Here is a 25842-nt window from a genome sequence, read left to right on the forward strand (position 1 = left end):
AGGGTAGAAATAATAGTGGTTTTTATTGATTGATTGTAAAATCATTATTCTCATATGAGCCAGGTCTGATAGATGCCTTGAAACTCAGGTTCCATATTAGGATTGTAAAGTGCAAAAGGACTGAACATTTATTATGTTATGATATGAGCCAGGTCTGATAGATGCCTTGAAACTCAGGTTCCATATTAGGATTGTAAAGTGCAAAAGGACTGAACATTTATTATGTTATGATATGAGATCAAATTGATTGTAAAGAAGGGACGCAACATCGAAGACTACTTTTATGAGTATTTCATATGCTAAATCTTGACATTTTTGCGGAAAACCTATATTCATATCTTTAAAGATTGCTCATTATTTTCAGTTTGAGATCTCAATACAACCAACATCATTCGATGCGCTTTAATTGACTCTCCTTAGATGTATTAGAAAGTAAAGACTGACAACGACAATTTCTATAGTCGAAGTTGACAAAAACGTTTAAAAAATGTAAGGTCAAGTCAAATTTGAACACGAAAATACTCACTGCACAATTTAAAATTAAAGTACAGCAGTTACAGCTGTCACGGCAAAAGACTGAGGCCAAATCTACTGGCCGTGACGTTGGTTAGAGCGCCCTCTCCTTTTTCCACATCCTTTTTTTTATCCTTTTTGCAAAACGCATTTAGTATCATACCATATAGGTTTTGGAACCCTTTTGATTGAAAATAACCCTTTAGCTTCTGATAACAAGGCCTTGTACTGTTAAAAGTACTTGATACTGCTTCTATGAAGTGGAATATAGTAGGTACCATTCGATAACGAGCACTGGAAGACGTAGAATTAACACTAATTGAATTTTTTTATTAGGTTTTGATGGTTCTTTTTGTCTGTTTGTCGTGAGTGCCGCTGCCATTACTTCTCTGCTACTTTTGCTGTTTGCTTCTTTGGTTTATTATGTCTGTTAGCTGCTTCTTTGGTCTCTATCTCTGGCGGTTGCTTCGTTAATCTTTGCCTGGTCTCCGGTGTCAGTCGTTCTTCGGTATTTCCACGCTGCTGCTGTTGCTGCTGGTGTTGCTGCTGCTGTTGCTGCTGCTGTTGCTGCTGCTGTTGCTGCTGGTGTTGCTACTGGTGTTGCTACTGGTGTTCCTGATGTTATTGTTACTGGCGTTGCTACTGGTGTTGCTACTGGTGTTACCGATGGTGTTGCTGCTGTAAGTCTGGTCATTCTTGGCCAGCTGTCTTTGTTGCATGCTTGTTTTCTGGTCTATTTCTGGTGATTGCCTCTTCTCTGGTTTATTTCTGGTCTATCTTATCTCTCTATGATGGTTACCTATTCTCTGGTGTATTTCTAGTTTATCTGTGGTCTATTTGTGGTCTATCTCTGGTGTATATCTGATCTATCTATGGTAGTGGTAAGCGGTAAGTATCTTCTTTCTTCTGGTCGCGATGATATAAAACTTCTTTGAACGTTTGTATTATTACTTCCTTCCTCACGATAATGCATTCATGATGTTTGCATTGTTGCGACTTTTTTTTTCTTTTGTTGGTTGTGTTGCCCCTATGGCTTCACATGAATCAACATTAGTCATTATGTTCTTTGCAAACTTATAATACCCACTGTTGCTTTTGCAATTGTGCGTGTTTGTGTTGCTTTACATCTGACTATTGCCATGCATGTTGCTCATGTGTGCATTTCTGTTGCAACAACAATGAGCTGTTCTGAACATCTCTAATGTTGTATTTGTTATGCTTTTCTTTGACCCACTTTGTGTGAGTGCCTCTTTTTTTGCCTACGTACTACTATACTCCCATAATAGTATGTTCTTTTCTTCTTTTGTTATGTTTATGTTTCTTTGAAGCATACCTTTTTTACGTTGTGGTGGATGTGCCTATCACTGAAGCTCAACAAGACATTATCCGAGGCTAGGAGGTAGATAGGTTGCCTCCACTTGGTTATCACTACTTACTTTAGTGATGATTGAGAGTCTCAACGCCAGAATCTAAAGCTAGGTGGTGTAAGTAAGGCATGCTCTAGCACCTGGGGGAAATTTGATGATAGTAACGGCTATATTGCTATATCTAGCGGTGCTTAAAATTTTGCCTCACATCAAAACAGGGGGAAACCCTCGCAAAAAATTTTTTAGGCCAGCGGAGTTTTCAAGCGATTTGATTGGCTCAGGTTGAAGTACCGAAGGATTCTAGCTAATTGATCCCATATTGGTCTGTCATTTATCACGATTTTGTATTTGTAATAAAAGGGTATCCAAATGAATACAATTGGAGTTTTTCATAGGGACAAATATTCGAAAACGCTGTTTTGAAGACCATTTGGTGATGTATTGCCTCGTTATTGTATTGTGTTAATGAGTCAAAGCAGTGCTGCACATTTCAGCAAAAAAGGGATTGCTTGCATTGCTAAACAAGTAAATTATAAATCTGCTTGATAATTCAAACATAATATTGTATAGTACGGAACTCAAGCCCTAAACGATGGACGCCTCTTTTATTGTAATTTTGAGGCATAAATCTTTCTTTTTGAAATGTGCTAATAATATAGTAATTCCAAAACTTGAGCGTTAATACTACTTGTGCAAAGTTGAATATAACAGCATTTTCGGACTAATCGAGACGCCTATCTAGTCAGCATGACACTTTTGTTGTTGACGTTTTTTTGATTTGAAGTGGAAGTCAATGAGAGAGTTCTCGCCATGAGGGCTTCTTGGAGTAAGCTTGATGAGTTTTGGGTGAGCTATCGTCCCAGTATAATTAATCTAACCTTGGTGGTTAAGGCGTGGTATTGGTTATGAAAGTTTGGTAGTTCCTTTATCTGAAAAATAATGCTTCTGAGAGTAGTTGACAAATTTGAATATGTTGTTATTGGTCCTATTTTATTTGCAAGCATCATGAGCATTACTGAATACACTGTGATTAAGAGTTATTGATTCGTACAACGTACAAGATAAGATTGCATCTCTACTTTGATATTTTAAGTGAGGATTGTTGTCTATGTACGATTGAGCGTTTTATTAACAAATTCAAATAGCATAAATGTAATGACTGATATTTGATGAATTTCAACTTCTCAGAATATTGCTTTTAGACGGCTATACCATTGCAGGCACTACAGGTCTCCATATCATGTATTCTCTTCTCATTGCATGTTTTCTCCTTTTGACAATGCTCTGCAGTGTAGTTTTTTCGCTGTTTGCCCTATACTGGCTCCTGAAACTAGGTAATGCTCCCATTGAAGAGTACCCATTACAGACAGAAATTGGAGTCAATTGCTTTAATACAGGCCACTGGATCTAGCATTATTCGCAGTATCATTTAAAGATCAAGTGCTGTAATAACTGTAAGCAAGTAGAACCAATATAGCACCATCGAGAATAATAAAGGATTCATATTTAATCTACTTAAACTCAGTTAGTTCTGCAAAAGTCAAGCAAGGTTGGAACCATCTAGCTTAACGTTATCAAGGCTCACGGACATGTCTAGTATCTATCGCCAACTAGAAAGTAGCAACTTATTAAGATGATGGAGCAAATACCGTTTTAAAAGCAATGTGAAAAAACACTGTTAAAGTAGTAAGTGGTAGATCTTTCTAATAAAGAAGCTGTTGAAGTTTAGACCTGTGAAATCTTTCGAGCAAATTCGTTTCGAACTAAAAACACACTATGCCTGTATGTGCTATGGATTTAACACTATCACTGCTGAAAAAGATTACATGCTGATAACTTAAGATACGAGCGATTACTTTGCGTGCGGCTTGAATGAATATAAAGCGATAATGCTTTAGCAATCTCGAGGTATACAATACTTGGAGATCGTATAAGAAATATTAACGTATGCCATTGTCGCTCATAAACAGCAATTTGATAACACGTTATTAAAATATGATGTTCAACACTATCTAAAACTGTCATAGTATTTATATTAACAACGCCATGTTCATCAGCAATCAAAGTATACAAAAATAATGCGAGTTCCCCATGTCATGTTACATGTAGTGAGGGCAGACAGCCAAGTAAATGATATTAGTATTGTTTTATTTTACGATGAGTATTCCGAGAAGTCAAATATAAAAACGATTCAGATTATTAATATTTTCAACCATGTTTAGAAGAACTACAAGTGCGAACACTTGCATGGATAAAATACGAAGATAAATAAGGACTGAATGGAAAAGCTACTTCTTCACTTGGTATAACATCATTCCTTCCGGATTCTCGCCTCGTTCAACGTGATTGATGTCTATACTTGATGATGATGAATTTACTCGAGTAGATCTTGCTTGCACTTCCTCTTCATTGCGTTTTGGTAGGTAGTTTCCAATAAAGATGATATAGTAAACCACGAAAGCAATGGCGATGATAAGAGTATCAAATACATAGAATGCCCATTCAGTAGTTGCAATGACACCATCGTATCCACCGGCGTATTCTGCAATACGATAGATAGAACGGATATAGAGCAATATTAAAGTGATGTAAAGACAAATGGACAGCTTTCTCTTGGGGTTTGCTTGGCCTACTACTGTATATTGATACTTGGGACTACGGTGAACATGAATTGTGATGAGAGCAAAAGAGGCAAAGAAAAACAACTGGACAATTAATCCAACAAGAGTGATGGTTTTTCCTATAGAAGCCATTCTAGCACTCATAGCTTGAAGTCCACCACCAGATCCTTGAAGAAGAAAAGCAAAGACATCACTAGAAAAGAAGAACCATGTAACAAACTTGGGCTTGAGCCAGAAGCGAGAGGGAGGAACACCAGACAGTCGAATCATTTCACCGGTAGCCTTATAGTTAACCAACGCAAGAGCATTTGGAGGCAAGAGCAAGAACAAGCTCATGCCAATGTAAGTGCCCAAGGTTGTGTTTCTTGCAGATACTAGCCGAAATATGTATCCTACACTCTCCATCAAGCCAGTTATCCCCAGAATATACAGAAAGTTTCGACTTTTTGTAACGTATACACGAGCCAAAAGAGCAACAGATAGTAGAATGTATACGACAAGAGAGACAATTGCCAGAGGTATATTGGGATAGTAATGGAAAAACCTTAGTGTGTTGAGCTCGCCTTCAGTGGGCATTGTATACAATATGATTTAGTAGAATAAGCAAGATATAAAAGAACTCTCATCACAGGGAAACCTTGATCTATTTATATGGAATTGTTCTTACGTTGAAGAGATCTTTATGTAATGGGTAACTTGCTCTCCGCCCAATATATAGTTTAAATGAGATCAGAAAAGTCTTGTCCAAATATAAAAAAATAAAAAATCAAGCCTACAATAGGTACATTTCTAATTTAGGAAACATCAGTGGGCAAGTTTTACTTGATTCATTCAAATATTCCATCTTGAAAGCTCGAAGCCTTTCTTGTATGTCACTAGATAACAGAAGGGGGTGCTATTGATAATTGTATAAATCAAGAAGTCAAAGTCAATTAGCTTCTTTAACATGGGAACGTGGTTTATCGCAATGATTTAGACATATCATTTTACAGTTTACAAAGGTAACGTCAACTGGAATCAGTAATGTGTCTCATAACGAGATCACCGTAATGTCAACAAACTTATTTTGCATTGCATTCATCAGAGCAGTGATGTTGATGAGCAGTTTCACTTATACATGCACTCTAGTTAATTGAAAGCTTACTGTATGCTTTTGAATCTAAATGAAATGAACCTAATGATATTGCTATTAATATCAAGGTCATTGATGTTATTGCTGAATAGCATGCTGTTTTATTTCTGACATTTCACGCCAATAACGCATCCACCGGCCTGGATTTTAGCATTATTTTAAAAGTCAAACCGTTGGTTTGATTCAAGTTGCGTTAAGAAATGCTTGGTATTGTTGATTATACCTCGGAATTCACTCAATTTCGTGCTCGACATAAGCAGCATTCCTGATCGGGTGCATTTACATGTAAAATTGTATCTTACACCCACTGCGTCGTTGGGTTATCGTATAATGTACGCTTTCATATATAAATATATATATATCCAAGCGCTCATGATAACTGAACTGAATTTAATTAAAATATATATGAAGATTAGCAAACAAGGGTCATGCCACTGGAGGGAAGGTGAGTAGGTAATGGTATGCTAAATCAAATGGTTAAGAACACATTATTTATCAAATATTCAGTTGAACTTACATGATTTTGTCTAGAGGCCGTCGTTATAAGCATTCATCAGGTGGCTTTTAGGATTGAGATAGCAATTCATAAAACGTGCCCTAATTCATTGACATTTAACAAACCAGGCACCAAGTTAACAGACGCCTATCAAATAGCGGGCCGTCGGCGCACTCATCCTTCTCAGTGATACCAACCATTTCAAGGAAACCGGGCAATTTTCGGTGCGAATTAGGGTTGCACCAATTCCAATCAACTGGTAAAAATAGAGAAATTGGATTATTCCAGCGTACACTAGTCATTAACTGATCATTTTCCTGTTTAATTCAATGATATTCTTCAACTTGGACACTATAAACGTTACAAGTTGGCTTATATCGGCTATGTTGAATCTGTGAATCCTGTTTCATAGGGTCAGAAACCGCAGTTGGGATTTCAGAAGCTTTTGCTGAGGAGGTACAAACAGATATAGATATAGTGCTATGTCTTAATCTGATCTGAAGTTTTAGTTGCTATCATATCACGCAGTGCAATATATTGCATCTATTTGAAGTCCTTATAACCTGGTTGATACATGCGGTGGTAGCGACATGAAAACTGGAAACAGTGCCGCCTTTACATGCCAAAGCTTAGAGTTATTACATTACCTTGATCTCATTCAAAGTATGTATCTATCTTGTACATTTTTACGACGTTTGTTCCACAGAAGATTAGTGTAACAAAATGTATAGTATTTAATGGGGCAGAGCTTCTGCTAGCTCTTCATCGTCTCATCCTTTCTTCTCTGATTCTATAACGACGACATTGCATCAGTTATTTCAATTGAGCATCAACATTAGACAGCAAATACACTAACATGGACGCAATTTTAAACAACAATGGTGTATCTCTAGCAATGAGATTATTTCATTACATCCCAGCAATCATTCCAGCAGCAGTGGCATTGGCAGTATATGGTGTGATAGCCATCTACCTGACTATTCGTATATACATCTCCAAGAGCCCGAAATTTCTGTACATTCTTGCATTCACGGCTCTGATGGAGGTCATTGGGTTCGCTGTTCGCATCCTGTGCCATTTCTACACTGATTTGGGAAGATACATTGGAATGACCATGTTCTTGCTGCTGGCTCCTAATGCTCTGGCGTTAGTCAATTACAAAGCAGTGGGTGAAATCATTCGTTTGTCGAATGTAGAAACAACCAGATTCTACCTTCGTCCTAAATTTGTTACCTGGTTCTTTTTCAGCAGTGATATCTTTTCTTTCTGCTTGCAAGGTGCAGGTGGTGGTTTGCAATCTACTGTCGATCACAACCAGGTTGGTATTGCTGTCACCTTAGTTGGTTTGGCCCTTCAACTCTTCTTTTTTGCGTGCTTTGCTGGTATCACTTTCTATGTTCAACGTAATCCCAATTATCAATACTATGTAGAGGGACAGCCCAATGCCAAAAAAAGACTGATTCTCTGTCTCTATGTCACCATCGGATTAATCTATATTCGTTCTATTTATCGTGTTGCCGAGTATGCTACTGGATATGGTGGTCCTATCGCTAAATTGGAATGGGCATTTTACGTATTTGACACCATTGTCATCTTCCTCAGCTTTATCGTTTACTGTGTCTTCTTTATTGGAAATTATCTTCCAAAGCACAATGCTGTTGCCCAATTACCCACAGATAACTCCAGCTCAAGTAGTCAAACAGAGAAGGGCGATGTGGAGACAGGCAGCAAATTGTAAAACATCTTTCGCTGATACCGTAGTGATTGCGAAAACCATAATCCTGGCGATTAACATATATATTCAACAATTTTATAAATAAATCATAGCCATATGCATACCTAGACTGGTGGATTAAACTTATGCCACTTTTACAGATTACAGACGCACACGAATATTGCCTTAAATATTTATAGGCATTAGACATTAGACATTAGACAGCGGAGAAAAGCTACACTCTTATCTTCAAGGACACTTATTTCCGCGCCTTTTGTGTTCTCTGTATGTAGTATGAATAAATACATTGCTAAGTTGTTCATGGTCTATATGATTTCAATCACCATCAAAACTACTGAATCGATAATAGCCTTGTGATAGCCATTGAGTGGGATTGTTGATTTATCAAACGAGCTGCTGCTCAAATTATATATCAATCCGGAATCCAATCTCGTTATCAAATCAAACATTTTCGCCTGACGATATGGCTCAAGCGCCCTCTACTTTCCTTACTAACCGTATTACAAACGAAGTCAGATAAAGAAGACATTGCAATGTTCAAAGAAGATCTGGAGCAAGTTAATAGCCACTGCACACCTCATATAAAAGAAGCGAATGCTAACATCTGATTTGCATCAGCATGTTACCATGACTTATAGCCTCATCTTAGCATAGCAGCTCATTGAGTAAGCAATTGATCAGTCAATGTATTCATCTTGATGGCTGAGGCATATTTTGCGGCAAATGTTTCTTATGCTTTGAGAATACGAATCATCATCTTATACTCGTTCAGTAAAAACAGAGGTGTACGATAAGATCAGTCATGAAAGATGCACCATGCGTACATGTTTATTTGAATGAGCTCTAATTGGATTGTAACATATCATCATGAATATATCAATAAAATGATAAATTCTGAGCCAAAATTATATGAAATGTGTCTACACAAGCTTTTGGATGTCAGAACTCAAGTGGTTCAGTCACTGTTGAGAATCCATCTTACTCCATATTGCTTTTGCCAAGGCTATAGAGCGACGTGGAAGGCATCAAATAAGCCTTCCTGCAGGAGATACGTCATTGCAAAGTATATTTACTAGGAACATGCCCCTTAAAGGGCATAAAGTTGTCTGGATCAGATAAACCTCAGGTACAAACAAAGGGATGAGCCTGTCAGAAGAGAGCTTTCGATCAAATTGCCGCAACATGAGCCAATCACTCCACGGAACTCGGGTTATCTTGGCTGCAGCAATTCCCATACTTTGGTAAACATGGAGAAACTGGATTTTTCCAAAGTATCACAATCTTACCACCATTTGGGTGTTTTTCGTCTGAAGCCGTCGTCGACGATCGAAATTCTACCGAAAAAATCCTGATCGTCTTCTCGATACTGAGTCGCTCCAAGATGGACGAAATTTTTATTATTATTTCCATGTATTGCATTTGGATACATAGAGGCTTTAATCTAGTAGAAGCAGAAGTTGGCATTCATGGAGAGAAATTTGTAAAATTAGACGGTATACGTATGCAGTAGAGTATCGGTAAACGCAATATTCCGATTGCTCTGATCGCGTCATAGAGTCGTATAGAAGAAAAATTTTAAATTAGAATTTTGTTACTCGATTCGATTTTCTGAATGTTCTTATCGTATCATCAAGCACACAACAACGATAGCTGGAGCTAAACTTTTGTGTGCCGCATGTGGTTAAATGAAGAGCACTAAGCTCCTACTATAGATCAATAAAGCATTTCAAAATACAGCAATATGTGAACGAACGCATGGCTCTGACAGGGATAAAAATGCGCAGGATACATGTTATATCATGCACATTAGAAAAGAGACATTTTAGTATTAGTTTCAAAGAATCTATCGCCTACATTTGTTTGGAAATGCTTGTTCCACCAACATTAGTGTAACGCCATGTTTTTGTATATAAAGGATCAGATTCTTTCAATGTTCTTCTCTATAACCGATACGGCCATTGTATTCAAACTTATTTATAAAATCAAACTATACACTACAACTAAATCAGCAATGAACACATTCATGAGCGGTAATGGATCTCAAGCATTGAGATTCTTCAAATACGTCCCATCACTAGCACCAGCTGCCGTATCAATTGCGCTATACAGTCTTGTGGCTATATACTTGACTGTTCGCATCTTCATGTCCAAAAGCCCAAGATTCTTGTACATTCTGCCGCTCACTGCCATAGTGATAGTCGTTGGGTTTGCATTCCGTATTCTGTGCCATTTCTACACTGATCTAAACAGATTCCTCGCCATGACATTGCTACTATTGCTTGCCCCTAATGCCTTGGCCCTCGTCAATTATAAAGCAGTTGGCGAAATTATTCGATTATCAAACGTCAAGACAAAGTATTTCTTTCTTCGTCCTCGATTCGTTACTTGGTTCTTTTTCAGCAGTGATTTCTTAGCATTCTTTTTGCAAGGCGCTGGTGGAGGATTACAATCTAATTACAAGTATAAAGATATTGCTGTTGCTATTACTATGGTCGGTTTGGCTACTCAACTTTTCTTCTTTGCTTGCTTTGCCGGTATCACTTTTTATGTTCAACGCAACCCCAAATATCAATACTATGTTGAGGGTCAGCCTGATCCCAAGAAGAAATTGATCTGGTGTCTCTATGTCACTATTGGCCTCCTCTACGTTCGTTCCATCTATCGTTTTGCAGAGTATGCTACTGGCTATGGTGGTCCTATTGCTGTTCTGGAATGGGCCTTTTACGTTTTTGATACTATTGCCATCTTTCTTAGTTTCCTTGTCTACTGCGTCTTCTTTATTGGAAACTACCTGCCAAAATACAATGCACCTTCTCAATCACCGGGTGGGGTTGGTAGCTCAAGTAGCCAAACATTGAAAGGCGATGTCGAAAGTGGTGAAAAAGTATAAATCTTTTACAACAATATACAAACTATATAAAATATGACATTTACTACTGATTGATCAAATACATCTATACGTACATACAGCCTTCATTTAAACACTAATACTATGAATAAAGTATACATTACGAGTCTCTCTAAGCTACGGATGGCTTTGCCAAAGCGAAGCGAAGGCAAGAGCCAACCTACGCAGCGGTAGTTCGCACTACCAATTGCCCTTGCGCATTTTATTAAATTACTGCTACTTTCATTGCAATCCTCCATTTAAATATGAGAATTTCTTATATTATCTGTGGATGTAATTCTTATGTGATGCTCTGCATCCATATACACGTAGTTATTTTATATACAGGCAAGTAGCATACTGGTATTTCCTCTTTTTAGTCCTTAGTGTCCCTGATACAGCGAAATCAGAGTGCATTTGAGCTGCGTTTTCTTGCGTTTTCTTGCGTTCAAGGCCGTTTTAGATGGTCAGAATAGTACCAGACAATTGCTCTCATCTAGGAGTTGCTTCCTGACACCTTTTCTCAACTTTTTGGGGACCAAAAAAACATGGACAAGAATCAACCAAAAAGCATGAGGGGTACCTCATGGTTTTCATCGAAAAAACACCTTTCTTTCCCCTTTTCTACGAAATTTTTGGTCAAACGGGGTGATTCCCTAGTTTTGTGCGGTAGTGGCGCACATTATGGTCTCTCCCATCTCGATAGTTGACAGAGTACATAGTCGCTATGTTTTTCCCTTACCAAGGTTTTTTCAACATAGAAGAATAACGTCAGGAGTAGCCAGGGTATGTGATTTATCACATATACCGAGTCTCTTCTGCTCTCAACTGTGGATGATGGGTTTCACTGACGTGAACGTTTGCTTTGTTGTTGGTGTGGTTCTGATTGCTCTCTCTCTCTTGCTTGCGGCTTCGTTCGAGTATCTTTGTTCTCTCGCGATAACCATCTGATCAAGTGCTGACAGTACTATCCTTAGTCAAATATCTCCTGGGCTCTTCTCGTGAGAACACACTCTTTGCTCCAGTAACAATTCAAATTAGTAGTCATGCCCTTCTTGTCCCTCTTGTGCACACACTTATAGACTAGTCGTTTTAGGTAGAATAGTCTTTTGGTAGCATGTTAATAACATAATAAATACGAGTGGTAGCCTGCCTTCCTCCATACAAAAAAAAAAAAAAAAAAAAAAAAAAAAGTTTTCATTGAAAATCAAATGATCGCGTTTTTGACCTTGAAAATGAAGACTTTTACTATGGTATATCTTGAATCAAAATGTTTCTATCGATCCAAAGCAACCTCTGAAATCATCTTTGTGGGACTTTGATGTGTAAAATCTCGACTTTTTGGCCAAAAACCTCATTTTATGTTTTCTAAAATTACTCAACAAGTTTATTCAAAACATCTATCTTACTTGACCCCATTGGAAGCGCCTTGAAATGTACTCCAAGAATGTATTAGGAAACATGGGATGATCATCACACTTCATATAGTCGAATCCTGAGAAATAGTTCAATCAAGTCAAAAAAGTATCAGAATCTGGCCAATCTGAAGTAAACTGATTGTCTGGGCTTGAATTAATTTTGGCTGGTGGAGCCGCCTGGCAAACTCAACAATGCCCTTTTCATCATGAAGGCAATACAGTAATAGATGCTTTTGAAGCATATGAAAAGTAGGTGGCAACTTACATAGCACTAGTTTTAGTCCTGCTATCTTTCTAGCATTCTATATTTAGTAACACCAGTCTATTAAAATGCTTGTTAGATCAACTTTTTTTTTCCTTTTTGAGGCTTTGAAAATGTCTGAGGACTACGATAGGCCTTTTGGCTCTGTGGGTGGCTTCCTGACCTACGCTTCCCTTTGATGGAAGTCTACCTACGTTCAGGCGGCTCACGCTGCCGCTGACCTTTGACTAATATTGCAACATTAATAATAATAGCTAAAATGTTAGAAGAAACTTGTATGTTGATTGATAGTGATTTAATATAAAATCTTTAAGCATATACAATATGAGTCATGTCTGGCAAATGCCTGGTAACTCGTTTTTATATTAGACTTGTAAAAGTGTCCAGGGACGATAAACTTATTACGTTATGATATGTACTGTTTAAAGCAAAGTTTTCTGGAGACAACTCCCATCAATTAAAACTGCCTTAGGGCCAGAAATGTTCCTCTTGTTCGACACGTTGGCCAGCAGGAACTGTCACTTCATCAAATAGCTGTCATGTAGCATACGATTGGTTTAGATTGTAGAAAGCAGACGCCTAGCAAATGCAGGTACCGGATCAGCAAAATGGCCTCACATGACTCAAAAGCCTGAACACAATCTAATCTGCTGTGGGCTTGTGACTAAATGTAAGCTTCAGTCAAGGATTAACCGCCCACACCCAAATATTGACCATTTTTAGTAATTCAACATCCATTAAGCCATGTGCATATGGTTGATATTTGCTTGTCTTATAGCCATGTCCTAATAGCCTTTATGTGTTTATTTATGATTTAAATAACAACTGCAAAAACGTGAAGCTGTCAAAATACGAGATGCTCTGGCGTGTACTCATATCAGCAAGCACAATTGCTCGTTTGATCGGTGCTTTGTTGCTTCTTCAAATTCACTGCTCTTTTACCACTTGATGTCGATGGCGAGGCTTTCACCTGTTCTAATGGAATATGGTTTGCTATATTGATACAACAAAAAAAGCTGAGTTAATTGCATGCGATGTTTGTCAATAAATATATCAGCTCATTTACCTATTTTGGTGAACACATGATGGACATTTGTGCCCTCACGAGCGCTCGTCTCGAAATACAAAAGATTGAATTCATTGGCATATAAAGCTGCTTCTTCTGTAGAAACATCTCGATATCTTTTCTCGGTATCAATTTTATTGCCAACAAATGCGATTGTCAATTGTGGATTGGCCAGAGGCCTAAGCTCCTGTACCCAAGATTGGGCTCGAGTAAACGATGACTATCTGAATGCTCAATGAAACAATCACCAGCAGAATGCATAGCCTACTTACATATTTTGTAACATCAAACACTACAATGGCTGCTAAGGCATTTCTATAGTACATTGGCGCAAGTGAATGGAATCTCTCTTGTCCTGCTGTATCCCAAATCTCGAATTTGATTTCACGATCGCCCGTGGAACACACCTTGGTCAGGAACGCAGCTAGTATGATGTGTGAATGAGGATGAGCAAGGTACAATGTTGCCGGTATACAAGAAATTTACCCCCAATAGTAGCGTCTCTTCCTTCCACAAAAGTATCTGTAGCGTAGCGAGTAACAATGCTGGATTTACCTACGGAAGATTCCCCTGTGTAAAAGATACAAAATTTTCCTTGATAGTTGGTATTCCCCGAGTGTAACACAGTTTCTTTCTCTTTTGATTTATACCTAATAGCACTATCTTTGCTGATGGAATTTGAGCAGACATTTGCAAAGGTCTTTTGCTGTTCATTTAAAATTGAAACAAAGAAAAGAGAGAGGAAAGAAAAAAAAAAGAAAGAGGCCAGGGCCAAGTTTATTCTTGATATTGTGTGCGTAGTAAATCAAACAGCTATGATGAAGTTTTTTCTTACCCAACATGGAAACCAAGCACAATAAGCTTATCCAATGTGACTATACACGTTTGCATAAAAAGGATATTTTGTTGCTTGTGCACTCTCCTCTTGTTCTTCATCATCTCTCAACATGAGCATTACTACAGCAGATACGAATATCAACAGCTCATTGGAGAAAGTGGGACTCATCCCTGATGGTAAGTAGATGCACTAGCGCTTGATCAAACTCACAAAATTGATCCGCTTCTGTAGTGGTTCCCAGCGCTATTTCACCATCCACCCTACTCACAGTTGACTATATCAACAGCAACAAAGATGTAGCTCTCGGGAACAACCTGACTCCCCAAGAAGCTAATGAGGTACCTAAGGTTTTCTTTGTGGCTCCTGATCAATCTGCATTCTACACTCTCGTGATGGTAAGAAACTGATATAAACAAACAAACTAGATAAGGCTATTGAAAGGCGCACTGTATTTAGACTGATCCAGATGCCCCTTCTGTTCAAGACAAAAAGTTTGGTCCTTGGCGTCATTGGATTGTTACCAACATTTCAGGTACTACAAGCACGCAGATGTTGTGTTATTACTACTCTCTCACATTCAATTATTCCCACCCCACCAAAACAATTAGGCTATGATGTGAGTAATTCAGTCAAGAAGGCTGAAAATCAGCATACGCCCTATGTTGGACCCGGCCCTGGAGAAAATTCAGGAACGCACAGATACGTATTCTTACTGTATCAACAAGCCAATGGTGAGCAGAAATTCAAGTCCATGGAGCATGAGCAAACAGAGCAACGTCGTAGATTTGACATTCGTGGCTTTGAGCAGGAAAATCAATTGAAGTTGATTTCTGTAAACTTTTTCTGCTGTCCAACCTAATCGATAATTGAAAATGTGAATAAAGCCTACAGGATTTTATAATACATATAGTTACAACGTGATGGTAGACAATGAATTAAATAATCAGTCCAGACTTTTAGTTCTCACATTTACCGCATGCTTAAGCCATTGGATTGTCAGTATGACGAAGAGCAACGTTAACAGCAATGCATTCATGATCTATGGCAAATGCATATTAGTCTCATAGCTGGAGCAGCTATATTTTTAAAAGCGCGACACAAGCTCTAGAAACAAAGACCAACAGAAAAACACAGAAAAGACGCGTTAAACAGCACTGGAGCAGCAAACAGACTATATAAAAATAAACCCTAGCTTTTAACGCACATTTTGATACCAATATCGCGAAGTTTATGCGAGGTTTTCATAGCTTTTGAATTTGCATCAGATCTCTCGCAGCTGTAACTGGAAAAAAACAAACTTCAAAATCGGCGCGAGCGTTATCCAGATATGCTATAGCAGCAATTAAGATATCATTGTAAAACCAAGAGCCATAGAATTTTAATGCATGTTTTAAATTAAATTTATCATAAAAACTCAAGTAGTTATCATTGCCTAAAGTCTGACCTTGCCAGCTGAAAAATATAACACACAGTTTTGTATCCTGGCTCCGAGCAGTAAATGGCCATTTTCTCTTTCAGTTCTTATTTGAGTAGATAGTTACTTCATTGAGAAGCAGCCGATGTAGTATACAGACTGAACAAAATGCTTGCAAAGCATTAGGTACATCCTGTGCTATCTTTTGATTGATTCATATCCGAATCACACACGCAACAGGCTAAATTGTCTCATGCATGTCAAGGGATGTCTTGAAACTCAATTTTACCACGACCTCCTCCTGAAACAATCCCCCCATAGGCTCGGGTTTATATTGTATCATTTTGTATTGATATCCCTCCATTCTGTGTTACTTGGATGCAGAGATAAATCAACCAAGATTAAATACAAACCAATGAACGCACATACAAAAATCATGGTGATACAGCTATTTAAACATTATTAAGAGATAATTCTCACAGTTGATTTTATTGCCAGTGAAGAATCAGAAGCCATGTACTTTAATGTCTACTTTTTTAGCGATCTTTTCATTCACCAAGAATTCGGCAATCTTTAATCGCTGATCACCGGAGAGCTGGAGAATGTCGCCCAATTCTTCATCAGGAAAGATTTTGCCACTGCAAGCAAACACCTTTTTAAAGGTCTTGAGGATCTTTTTAGCGTCATACTCTTTTGGAAGTCCTTGAAGAGTGGTCAACGTCTTCTTACCGTTCCGCTGCTGAATGCGCAAATCTATGAACATACTGTTAGATTAGGTCTAGATTGATTTTTTCTTGATTGTGCCTACGGATGTTGTTGTTAGCCTCTTGTGCTCTATCATCATCAACATCGGCAAACGGATCTAAAAATAAATAAAATGCATCAATACTTCTAACATCTTGCAACATTTATTTATCTTTTGGTACCAAAAGGGACGTTGAGTTCTTCAATATTGGACATAAACTTGCTGATACGAATAACAATATCAAGATAGGAAAAAGGTGAAAAAGGTGAAATAGATTTAGATTTTGAGAAGCAAACGAAAGTTTATATATTCGTCCGTGATTTAATCACACGCCTCAAATTTGTGTAGGTACATGATCAAATGTGGGGACCTTTGACTTCTTTGTCCTCCAACAGAGCCAGCGGTGGTATACAATGCGATACTGAGGTTCGCATTCATTGCTTACGGTTGTCATGGAAACCATTGGCTTCGGATCAGGAAACAGCGGCTTTTTCAAGATGCTGGATTGCTGCATAAAATCAGCACTAAACATGTCTTGAAAGCATACAAAAACAGGGGGATCAAGGTAACTTTGTAACAAATCTAAATAGAGCCATATATTTCTATAAAAGGCGAGGGATTAACATGGAATCAGAAAAGACATGCGTTTGATAAAAGATAAGATGATTATCCCTCATAACACAATAACAAGGATCTATCGGCTCTGATGATAAAGATTGAATGAATGTATTTAAGGTTCAACAGCATATAAATAATTATGATAGATAAGTTTTTGGGATTAGATCCACCTTTTGTCTTCAATGTAACCAACTCGAGCCATTTTTTCACGTGATGGCCTTATCACAGTGAGCAGTAGTGTAAAGGGATCCCGCGGGTACAAGCAAACTTGAGGGGAAAAGAGAGGATTTGAAAGGGGATTTTTGGCAATCAAATGGAGATAAACAAGAGATTGATTTGAAAAATGAGATAACAAATTTCTGTTGATTGGGTAAAATGCCCTCCGAGCAATTCTTTAGCTGTAAGATGTTGCTATCAATAGCCAATCGTAGATGTTTTCGTGACCTTAATGATAAAAACTAGATAAATAAAAAAAAAAATGAAAAAAGTACAAAAAAAAAATTTCATTAAAATCCCATCCTTCTTCTTTCTCTTCCTCTCTCTCCTCTCTCATCCAGTAAATCAGAAAAATGACTGTAAAGTCCCCTTTCTACAACAAGCCATCAACGTCAACTAGTGTTGATTCCTGCCATAAATGTCCGTTAATACAACAAACTACCCAAATGTCCAAGACAAATGATATGAATTGTGTACAACAAGACCAGCCTACTTCAGCTGTCGTAGCTGGCTTCGATCAGTCAAAGGTTTCTGCCCCTTCCAGCAATAACAGCATTTCAGCCGTTGTTGAGCCGAGCAACTCCAGTGTTGCGAAATCGGACATTGGAAGTGCGGTCGTTACCTCGTGTTCGAACTGTGGTACTACTACCACTCCCTTATGGAGAAGATCTCCTCTTGGAGAAACTATCTGCAATGCTTGTGGTCTTTACTATAAGGCCCGCAATACAACTCGCCCTGTTTGGTTGAAAAGAAATGCTTCAAAACGTCCCAAGAATACAACAATCAGTCCAATTGCTCTTGCCCCACGTATTTCTCCTACTCCTCTTTTAGCTCCCGCTCCTCCTCCACCATCTAGTGTATCTCCACCATCTTTATCATTCTCTACTGCTGCTTCTAAACCTTCAGTACCTACCTTTGTAGTCATTCAACAGCAAACAGCAAGCCAACAACCAAAGGAAAATGTCAGCAATGTTACTACCGCCTCCACTGCAGCCACTACCAGCACTTCATCCACAACCCCTGAAGATCTCGCCAATCTCATTTGTGCAAATTGTCAAACCGCCACCACGCCTTTGTGGAGACGTGATGAATCGGGTCATCCCATTTGTAACGCTTGTGGCCTCTACTTCAAATTACACAGTGTACGTCGTCCTATCACGATGAAGCGTTCGACTATCAAGCGTCGTAAAAGGGTCACTGCTGCCACCATGGTTACTCACAAGCCTGTGGTCATGCATCGTCCAGCCATTGCTCCCATTGCTTTGTCTGCTGATGCCTCTCTTTGTGGTACCAAAAGACGAATTGAGAATGCTTCCGAGAGTGCTGCCAAGCGTATTGAACATTTGCGTCCATTGTTGCCTACACCTTCTCCCGCTCATGCTGTTGAACGTCCTCCTTCACCTGCTGCCAGTGTCCATTCTGCTAGATCTTCACCTGATCCCATTGAGCCTGATGTATTCCAACACCACCATCAACGTTATCTGCCATCTCCTCCCATGAGACCTATCAAGAGTACTTCCAACATTGCATGCTTGTTGAACCCTGAAATTGATCGCCACCAAAGAAGCTTACCTAGCTTGCCTTCGCCACCCTCGATCCCTCATGAGGATATGCTGCCTTTGTCGCCCAAGATGAACAATGACGCCAAACATGTTGCTGCTGCTTTTGCTACCACTGTCTCTGCCTTGTTCAATCCTGCAGTTGTTGATCGCAAACACACCCATCAAGTTTTAGAAGCTCATCGCATTGAATTGAAGCGCGAAGTGACTAATCTTACCTCTCTGTTGAGCCGTACAACAGCGATGCTCCAGAATATAGATCAAGTTATGGCTACTTCTTCTTCTTCTTCAACCAACAATTACTAAATAACTATATTATCCTATGAATAAAATTACATCTCTACATTTCTATATGACGCATTAGTTTTGTTTGTGTCATCATCTGCTATCCATAATACCTTTTTGTTTCTGCCTGAAAACATGTGAAATCATGTGAAATTGTTTGTATTGTTGAGTCGCAATGATGTGTTTCTCATTTGCTGGTAATGGCAGCTGTATACAGAGCCAAACAGTGGTGAATGTAGCGAAACAACGCATTTAGGTTTGTAAATCAAGATGTAACAGTTTTACACTTGTGTTGCACACACGCTAATGGCAGATAACAATAGCAGCTTTGTTCTATACTAATAAATTAGCATATAGCAATACATGATGATGTATTACCAAGCTCAAGACTGTGGTTTATAAGAAAAAGACGAACCATTTATGCAAATTGTATTGTGGTTTAGTAAGCCCATAGTTATCGGAGTGTGGACCCCGCATTTTTGCTGACTCTCCAGCTATCTGTTCAAAGTCAATCTATTAAGCATTTGTAAAGTGAATTACAAACCATTTATTCTCTTCTTCCGTCTAATCAACGCTCTTTTATTCACTCTTCTTCTCTTTATCCATGGAATACGATCCAGCAGTTTCTACTCACAAGGCATCCAGCATCACCAGCACAACCAGTACGAGCAGCAGCAGTACATGGGAATCCCATCATCCACAATTTAATACAACTCCACCGTCTTTCAAGGATTTAAGCTCAATGGAACATGACCATTTTATGATTCAAAATGAAGGTAATGGACTGACACTATATGGGTGCAATTGTAGACACTAATAACTTTGCATGTTTAGACTTCATTTCAGACAGAATATCGCTACATGATGTTACGCCCGCCAATGTGCGTCTTGGTGAAAGTATCGATATAGTAAGTGTATTTTTCATTACACAATTTACAATATATTAATCAACCTCTTCCCCTTTTCCCCACAAACACAATCTACCCTAATTAGAAACATGAATATCACGAGCAATGCAATGTTGATTCGGAACCAGTGGATAGCGAGCAAGAGCAACGGGATGTGACTCATGACAGACATATCTATCTCACCTCCTCGTACTTGCCTACTCCAATCTACTTGCAACATGGAGATCAGATCACTGTGCCGTTTACAAAGAGCTATCATACCATGGACAGCAGCAGCAGCTCTCCTAAAAAGCAGCAGCATCCGCCCCAGCAAGCGAGAAAGCCTGTTCGTCAAATCCGTCCATTGCAAGTGCCTGAAACTGCGCCCAACAATACAAGACAAAGATCAAGCTCTATATCCTCTGTGAATTCAAGTTATGGCTCCAAAAGACAAAAACCCAATAACCGAGACATTCTTACTGATGACGAGAAGAGGGTCAATCATATAGCATCTGAGCAAAAGAGACGAAATACAATACGCTTGGGTTTCAAAGAATTAACAGACATCATTCCCACCTTGAAGAACATCAACAACTCAAAAAGCACAATCCTGTTTAAAGCAGTTGAATACATCAAGCATCTCGACAAACGCAATCGTGGTTTAAGAGAAAAGATATCCACACTCAAGGTTCGAATGAACGTAGAAGGCCGTATGATGCAACAACAGCAACATCAACAAAGGAAGTATTCACATTATCAGCAACAACAGCAGCAAGAACCAACCATGGCTGATACGCATCAATTTAGCCACTTACCTGCTAATGCTGTCTCTGCTTTGATGGCCCACAAAAACCAACAAAAGCAACTGGAAGCATTGCAGGAGCAACTGAGACTTCAGCAGCAGTTGCTGGCCAAACACCATATTTTGCCTGAGCATTTAACATCTCCTCCGTCTCCTCCATCTATGCCATCTTCATCTTCACCATCAGCAAAACGTTCATCATTTGCAAATCACTTGTATTCATCCAATCTACACAACAATTACAACTCCATCTCGATTCCATCAAGCAGAAGTAGTAATAGTGATGATAATGATCATGTAATAATCCCTCATCATTCTCATTAATCGACTTGTATATGTATTCTATGACACCTCTGAGCTATGCTTTTTTCTTTTAATTATAATTAAAAAATGGCCTGTACGCCATCTCTTTCTCTTTTCCTTTTGGTTTACATTGAACACAAACATTTTGTTTCAAATGAATGGCATATGCTTCAAGGCACAAGCTTGATTTCAGCCAATCGAAATCGCTCAGATGACATGTGATGGCAGCTGCTTTTGATCCATCAAGCAAACCGTGAAGCGCCGAACAACCAGCATATTCTGCACAAAGGCCGGATTGAGCGAGAGATGAGGATGAACTTGTTTTATGACGCACACAACTGTACAGCATCTCATTCGTTAAATTGGCCCACAATTGCTCTGTTAAAATTTTTTTTTACAATGCCGCTAGAGGGAGATGGCAACAGGCAGAAAGCAAGAAACATTTATCTACAGAGAAAAGGAGGACAAGCATGCGCAATCCTTTCTCTTTATATATAAAATTCGAGGCTTGGCGAAGGCTTGGTTGTATACTCTTGCTTTTCCTCTATCACAAAACAAGAACTCCGGTCCAAGGCATCCCACATAGCATAGCAAAGGCATAGCATATAGCATTAAGGAAGCTCACAAGGAAAGAATTACATCAAAAGAACAGTAAACGACAAGTTTCCGAATGGCACGTGTACACTTGTTTACAACATCGACGACACCTCATCATGAAAGACGTCGGCAGTCCCTCTCACCAGAACATAGCATCGCTGATGATGCCCCATCTCCATCGACAGAGAACATTACCATCGCTGCAAATGCAACACCCACTCAGGAAGATATCAGCACATTGGATGCAGATGCCGTAGCAGCAACAGCAGCAGCAGCAGCAGCAGTGGCCTCACCTTCCACTGTCAACATGACTCAAGCATCGATCTCCACTCCCGCTTCTCCTCCTCATGAACAGCAGCAACATGATCTAGCGTCCAGCACAGCTGCATTGACAGCTGCTCTTCTACAATCAGCTCATGGCCAGGACGATGTATCGAGTGCTGTCGTTGCAGCCTTGTCAGGAAAACCTGGTAAGTAGGGTAAAAGGGTGAGAGAATTGGCAACTAATTTCCGGGTGTGATAATGGTAGATTCATATTCCGGATTAGCATCTCCAGAACAGCCATCGCAAGAGCAGCATGATGCTTCTCAAACACAAAAGGAACAGCAGCAACAGCAACAGCAGCAAACACAGCCTCAGTCAAAGACGGAAGATGCCATCGAACAAGCAACGGCAGCAGCAACTGCACTTCAATTGTTGGGATTATCTCACTCTGATAGCACAGCACAGCAAGCCAAAACCACACACCAGCAATCACAGCAGCAACATGTGGCCAGCACTAGCACCAACAATGCGAAAGTGGATGCCAATAATGTGATGCTCATTGCCAACTATCCTGGCCTAAATTCCAACATTGAAGAGATTGATCTGAGTAGCGATGACATGATTCAGGATTACAAGCGAGGCACATGGACGAGAGAAGAGGATGAGTTATTGCTGGCAGGCATCAAAAAGTTTGGCTATGGCAGATGGAAGGAAATTGCAACCAGCATACCTGGACGCAAGGGCAAGCAGCTGAAGCAACGATGGGATAATACGTTAGCTGCCAAGTACGTGGACCAAGAATGGCTAAAGAACAAGATACGAAGCGAAGAACAACTTCACCAACAACAGCAGCAAGCGGCGAGAGCACTCTCCATGATGGATATTGATAAATCAAATCATGGCAGTGCGTCGCCCAGTCATGCAACGGCATCATCAGACGATAAAGCGCTCAAATTCTTGGAAGCCACAGATTGGAATGACATTGCTTTGAAGATTAGCGAAAAGGCTAGAGTAGGCGACCAGCATGCTATCGAGGCATTGTTATCTCAGGCTCTATTAGGCACGGTGGCTAATCATGCGGCTGCAACTGCCACCTCCGCTACAACAGCTCCTACGACAGCGAATGTCAGTATAAATGCCACCTCCTCTCCCGTTATTGGCGGTGGCGATGGTGGAAGCAGTACACCTATGAACACCAGCACAGTGTCTTCCCCTGTTCAGCCAGCGCTCCAACATCACCAGCAACAGCAGAACTTTGATAACTTTGCATTACAACACACCTCAAATCCAGGAACGCCATCCACATCCGGTAATAACAACAATGACGGATCTCTTGATTTAAACAACTTCTCAAGGCCCTTAGACAACAATCCACCGCCTCTCACTTTAGCTGATGCCGCTGCTTTAGCATTATACGCAAATCAATTGTCTCAACAGTCAAATGGCAATGGAAACAGCTATTTCATGCCATTTGGTAATGCATCCACCGCTAATAACGATAACTCTGTAGCTGCAGCGGCGGCGGTAGCAGCGGCAGCGGCAGTGGCGGCAGTTCAGCAGCATCAGCAATCCGATTCTCAACACTCACAAGCTTATAATTCGTCATCACCCATCAAAGCAACGGCTTCCAACACAGCATCTCCCTCAATGTCATCTGCAGTGGGAGCACCCACTTCTTCATCATCCGCAGCAGCAGCAGCGTCGTCTTCAAACGGCCACAAGATGTCAACAGGAGGTAAAAGACGTCGTTCTGATCCCGCACTAGCAGATACACAGAGTGCAGCCATGAGCATCTATGCATCAGCAACACCCATTACTACCACTATCAACAACCAAACACAAACCGTATTTCCATGCCTGTTTCCTAATTGCGGAAAAACCTTTGCCAGACTGTACAACCTTAAGAGTCATTCAAGGACACACACAGACGACAGGCCTTTCGTATGCCACGCTTGTACTGCTGCGTTCAGTCGAAACCATGATTTGAAGCGACATTCCAAGATCCATGGAGGAGATAAGCCCTACAGATGCGAAGGATGTCAAAAGAGTTTCTCGAGGTAGGGGGGTTTTTTTTTTTCAGTAGGCTTAGTATTGTAGATTAAATCTAACACATCTCACTCCACGTAGATTGGACGCTTTGAAACGACACAAAAGTAATCAAAGAAACAAACAAGGCTGCACTGGAAACTAAAAACAAATGCACCAAGTCCATACCGTTTATTATCAACTTGGTTACCCTCTTTTTTCGTCTGATCCTTTTTATCTAAGCATTTATTATTAAGACCACGTATTCACACAATCCCCCCCCCCCTTTACTCTAAATTCACATTTTGTATAATTTTCTTCCTTGCTACAATAACTTTTTTTTTTAAAAATTGCAATCCCCGTAAATATTGATTATTTCTGGATCACACAACTATTACTTCGTATATGAAACCAAAGGATTAAATTCACGTAATAATGTTTCTGCATACACGATCAATATTGGGTAGTCTTTCGTGCTATTTGGATTGGTGGAGAATGGTTTAACCTGAGAGCTTGTTAAAATAGATTAGATTGCGGGATAGAATTAGCAATAGGTATCAATGTTTTAACATTGGCATATACCTCCATAGCCATTATAGTACCATGTCTGTATTACAGCTTTCTAAAGTTTCATTATCGCTTGAAAAGCCTTTATAATCAGCCTGTAAATAAAGATTCGGCATTATATGATGCCCCACATCTGTATCAATGAGAGATAATGTAGGTATGGCCATAAAGCATGCTTGCACTACCTCTTACTATTCAAAAAGAGTGTTTATGTTTTGGTGAGAATCAACCTGCGCAGCAGCAGCTCGCGTTGCCGGTTGCTCTTGCGTATCTTATCAAAGTACTGCTACTTTCATGTTGACCCTGCACTTACACATGAGAACCTTCATGTTATCTGTGGGTCTGATTCTTATGTGATGCTCTACATCTATATATACGTGGCTATTTCATAAACGGACAAGCAACATGCTGGTATCCCCCCTTTTTATTCCTTAGTGTTCCTGATACAACAAAGTCAGTGTGTTTGAGCTGCGTTTTCTTGCGTTCAAGGCCGTATTAGATGGTCAGAATAGCTCCAAACAATTGCTCTCGTCTGGCAATAACTTAACAACATTATTGCTCAACTTTTTGGGGATCAAAAAAACATGGACAAAAATCGACCAAAAAGCATGAGGTACCCCTCATGGTTCTCATAGAAAATTAGACAATCGTGTTTTTGACCTTGAAAAAGAAGACTTTTACTATGGTATGTATTAAATCAAAATGTTTCTCTCGACCCAAAGCAGCTTCTGAAACCACTTTTACCAGGTGTTCATATGCAAAATTTCGACATTTTGACCAAAAACCTCATTTCATATTTTATCAAATTGCTCAATAATTTCATTCAAAATACATATTGCAGTTGGCACCATTGGAAGCGCCTTGAAAATTACTTCAGGAATGTATTAGGAAGCGTAGGGTGATTATCACAATTTATATAGTCGAATATCACAAAATAGATTAAAGAAGTCGACAAAAGACAAAACTTGCCCAATTTTAAGCAGAAAAAATAAACTGGTTTTGAACGAATTTTGGCACGCCCATGGGCTAACCCAAATGCCTTTCTGATGGTGATAATGGCGGCAATGATGATTGCGATGCTGATAAAATGGGGATCAAGGAGCTGAAAGGACGGTTGCTTAGCCGGAATGCTTTTTTCTTGGGAGTTCTGTTCTATAAAGATGTCTTTAAATGACATTATCTCAAGAGTTGCTGTAAATTTATAAAACAAGTCCTGCAATTACGC

At 39.4% G+C, this 25842-nt stretch overlaps 9 protein-coding genes across 9 annotated transcripts; 6 read left to right on the forward strand and 3 right to left on the reverse strand.

The window, feature by feature from the left end:
• Positions 1 to 4168: 4168 nt before the first annotated feature.
• ATC70_008811 (uncharacterized protein) lies at positions 4169 to 5077 on the reverse strand (the record flags this gene model as incomplete). Its single annotated transcript, XM_064828056.1, has 1 exon — positions 4169 to 5077. One exon carries the CDS (start codon positions 5075 to 5077, stop codon positions 4169 to 4171), a length of 909 nt encoding a protein of 302 aa, XP_064685258.1.
• Positions 5078 to 6985: 1908 nt separating this feature from the next.
• PPX1 (Exopolyphosphatase) lies at positions 6986 to 7867 on the forward strand (the record flags this gene model as incomplete). Its single annotated transcript, XM_064828057.1, has 1 exon — positions 6986 to 7867. One exon carries the CDS (start codon positions 6986 to 6988, stop codon positions 7865 to 7867), a length of 882 nt encoding a protein of 293 aa, XP_064685259.1.
• Positions 7868 to 9875: 2008 nt separating this feature from the next.
• Positions 9876 to 10754, forward strand: ATC70_008813 (uncharacterized protein; the record flags this gene model as incomplete). The annotated part of the gene is made up of 1 exon (XM_064828058.1): positions 9876 to 10754. The coding sequence occupies one exon, from the start codon at positions 9876 to 9878 to the stop codon at positions 10752 to 10754; it is 879 nt and encodes a 292-aa protein (XP_064685260.1).
• Positions 10755 to 13308: 2554 nt separating this feature from the next.
• On the reverse strand, positions 13309 to 14187 carry ucp10_1 (UBX domain-containing protein 10; the record flags this gene model as incomplete). The annotated part of the gene is made up of 5 exons (XM_064828059.1): positions 13309 to 13424; positions 13498 to 13717; positions 13770 to 13921; positions 13984 to 14067; positions 14148 to 14187. 5 exons carry the CDS (start codon positions 14185 to 14187, stop codon positions 13309 to 13311), a joined length of 612 nt encoding a protein of 203 aa, XP_064685261.1.
• A 257-nt stretch (positions 14188 to 14444) lies between these two features.
• LSM3B (Sm-like protein lsm3b) lies at positions 14445 to 15194 on the forward strand (the record flags this gene model as incomplete). Its single annotated transcript, XM_064828060.1, has 4 exons — positions 14445 to 14511; positions 14567 to 14730; positions 14792 to 14867; positions 14944 to 15194. The coding sequence occupies 4 exons, from the start codon at positions 14445 to 14447 to the stop codon at positions 15192 to 15194; spliced, it is 558 nt and encodes a 185-aa protein (XP_064685262.1).
• A 1060-nt stretch (positions 15195 to 16254) lies between these two features.
• ATC70_008816 (uncharacterized protein) lies at positions 16255 to 16709 on the reverse strand (the record flags this gene model as incomplete). Its single annotated transcript, XM_064828061.1, has 3 exons — positions 16255 to 16502; positions 16558 to 16611; positions 16676 to 16709. The coding sequence occupies 3 exons, from the start codon at positions 16707 to 16709 to the stop codon at positions 16255 to 16257; spliced, it is 336 nt and encodes a 111-aa protein (XP_064685263.1).
• Positions 16710 to 17774: 1065 nt separating this feature from the next.
• Positions 17775 to 19193, forward strand: ATC70_008817 (uncharacterized protein; the record flags this gene model as incomplete). Its single annotated transcript, XM_064828062.1, has 1 exon — positions 17775 to 19193. One exon carries the CDS (start codon positions 17775 to 17777, stop codon positions 19191 to 19193), a length of 1419 nt encoding a protein of 472 aa, XP_064685264.1.
• Positions 19194 to 19776: 583 nt separating this feature from the next.
• Positions 19777 to 21185, forward strand: ATC70_008818 (uncharacterized protein; the record flags this gene model as incomplete). The annotated part of the gene is made up of 3 exons (XM_064828063.1): positions 19777 to 19948; positions 20007 to 20080; positions 20166 to 21185. The coding sequence occupies 3 exons, from the start codon at positions 19777 to 19779 to the stop codon at positions 21183 to 21185; spliced, it is 1266 nt and encodes a 421-aa protein (XP_064685265.1).
• Positions 21186 to 21834: 649 nt separating this feature from the next.
• Positions 21835 to 24216, forward strand: ATC70_008819 (Aminotran_1_2 domain-containing protein; the record flags this gene model as incomplete). The annotated part of the gene is made up of 3 exons (XM_064828064.1): positions 21835 to 22231; positions 22291 to 24082; positions 24153 to 24216. 3 exons carry the CDS (start codon positions 21835 to 21837, stop codon positions 24214 to 24216), a joined length of 2253 nt encoding a protein of 750 aa, XP_064685266.1.
• Positions 24217 to 25842: the final 1626 nt, after the last annotated feature.

Source organism: Mucor velutinosus (assembly GCF_035048745.1).
Source record: "Mucor velutinosus strain NIH1002 chromosome Unknown tig00001563, whole genome shotgun sequence".
Taxonomy (NCBI): domain Eukaryota; kingdom Fungi; phylum Mucoromycota; class Mucoromycetes; order Mucorales; family Mucoraceae; genus Mucor; species Mucor velutinosus.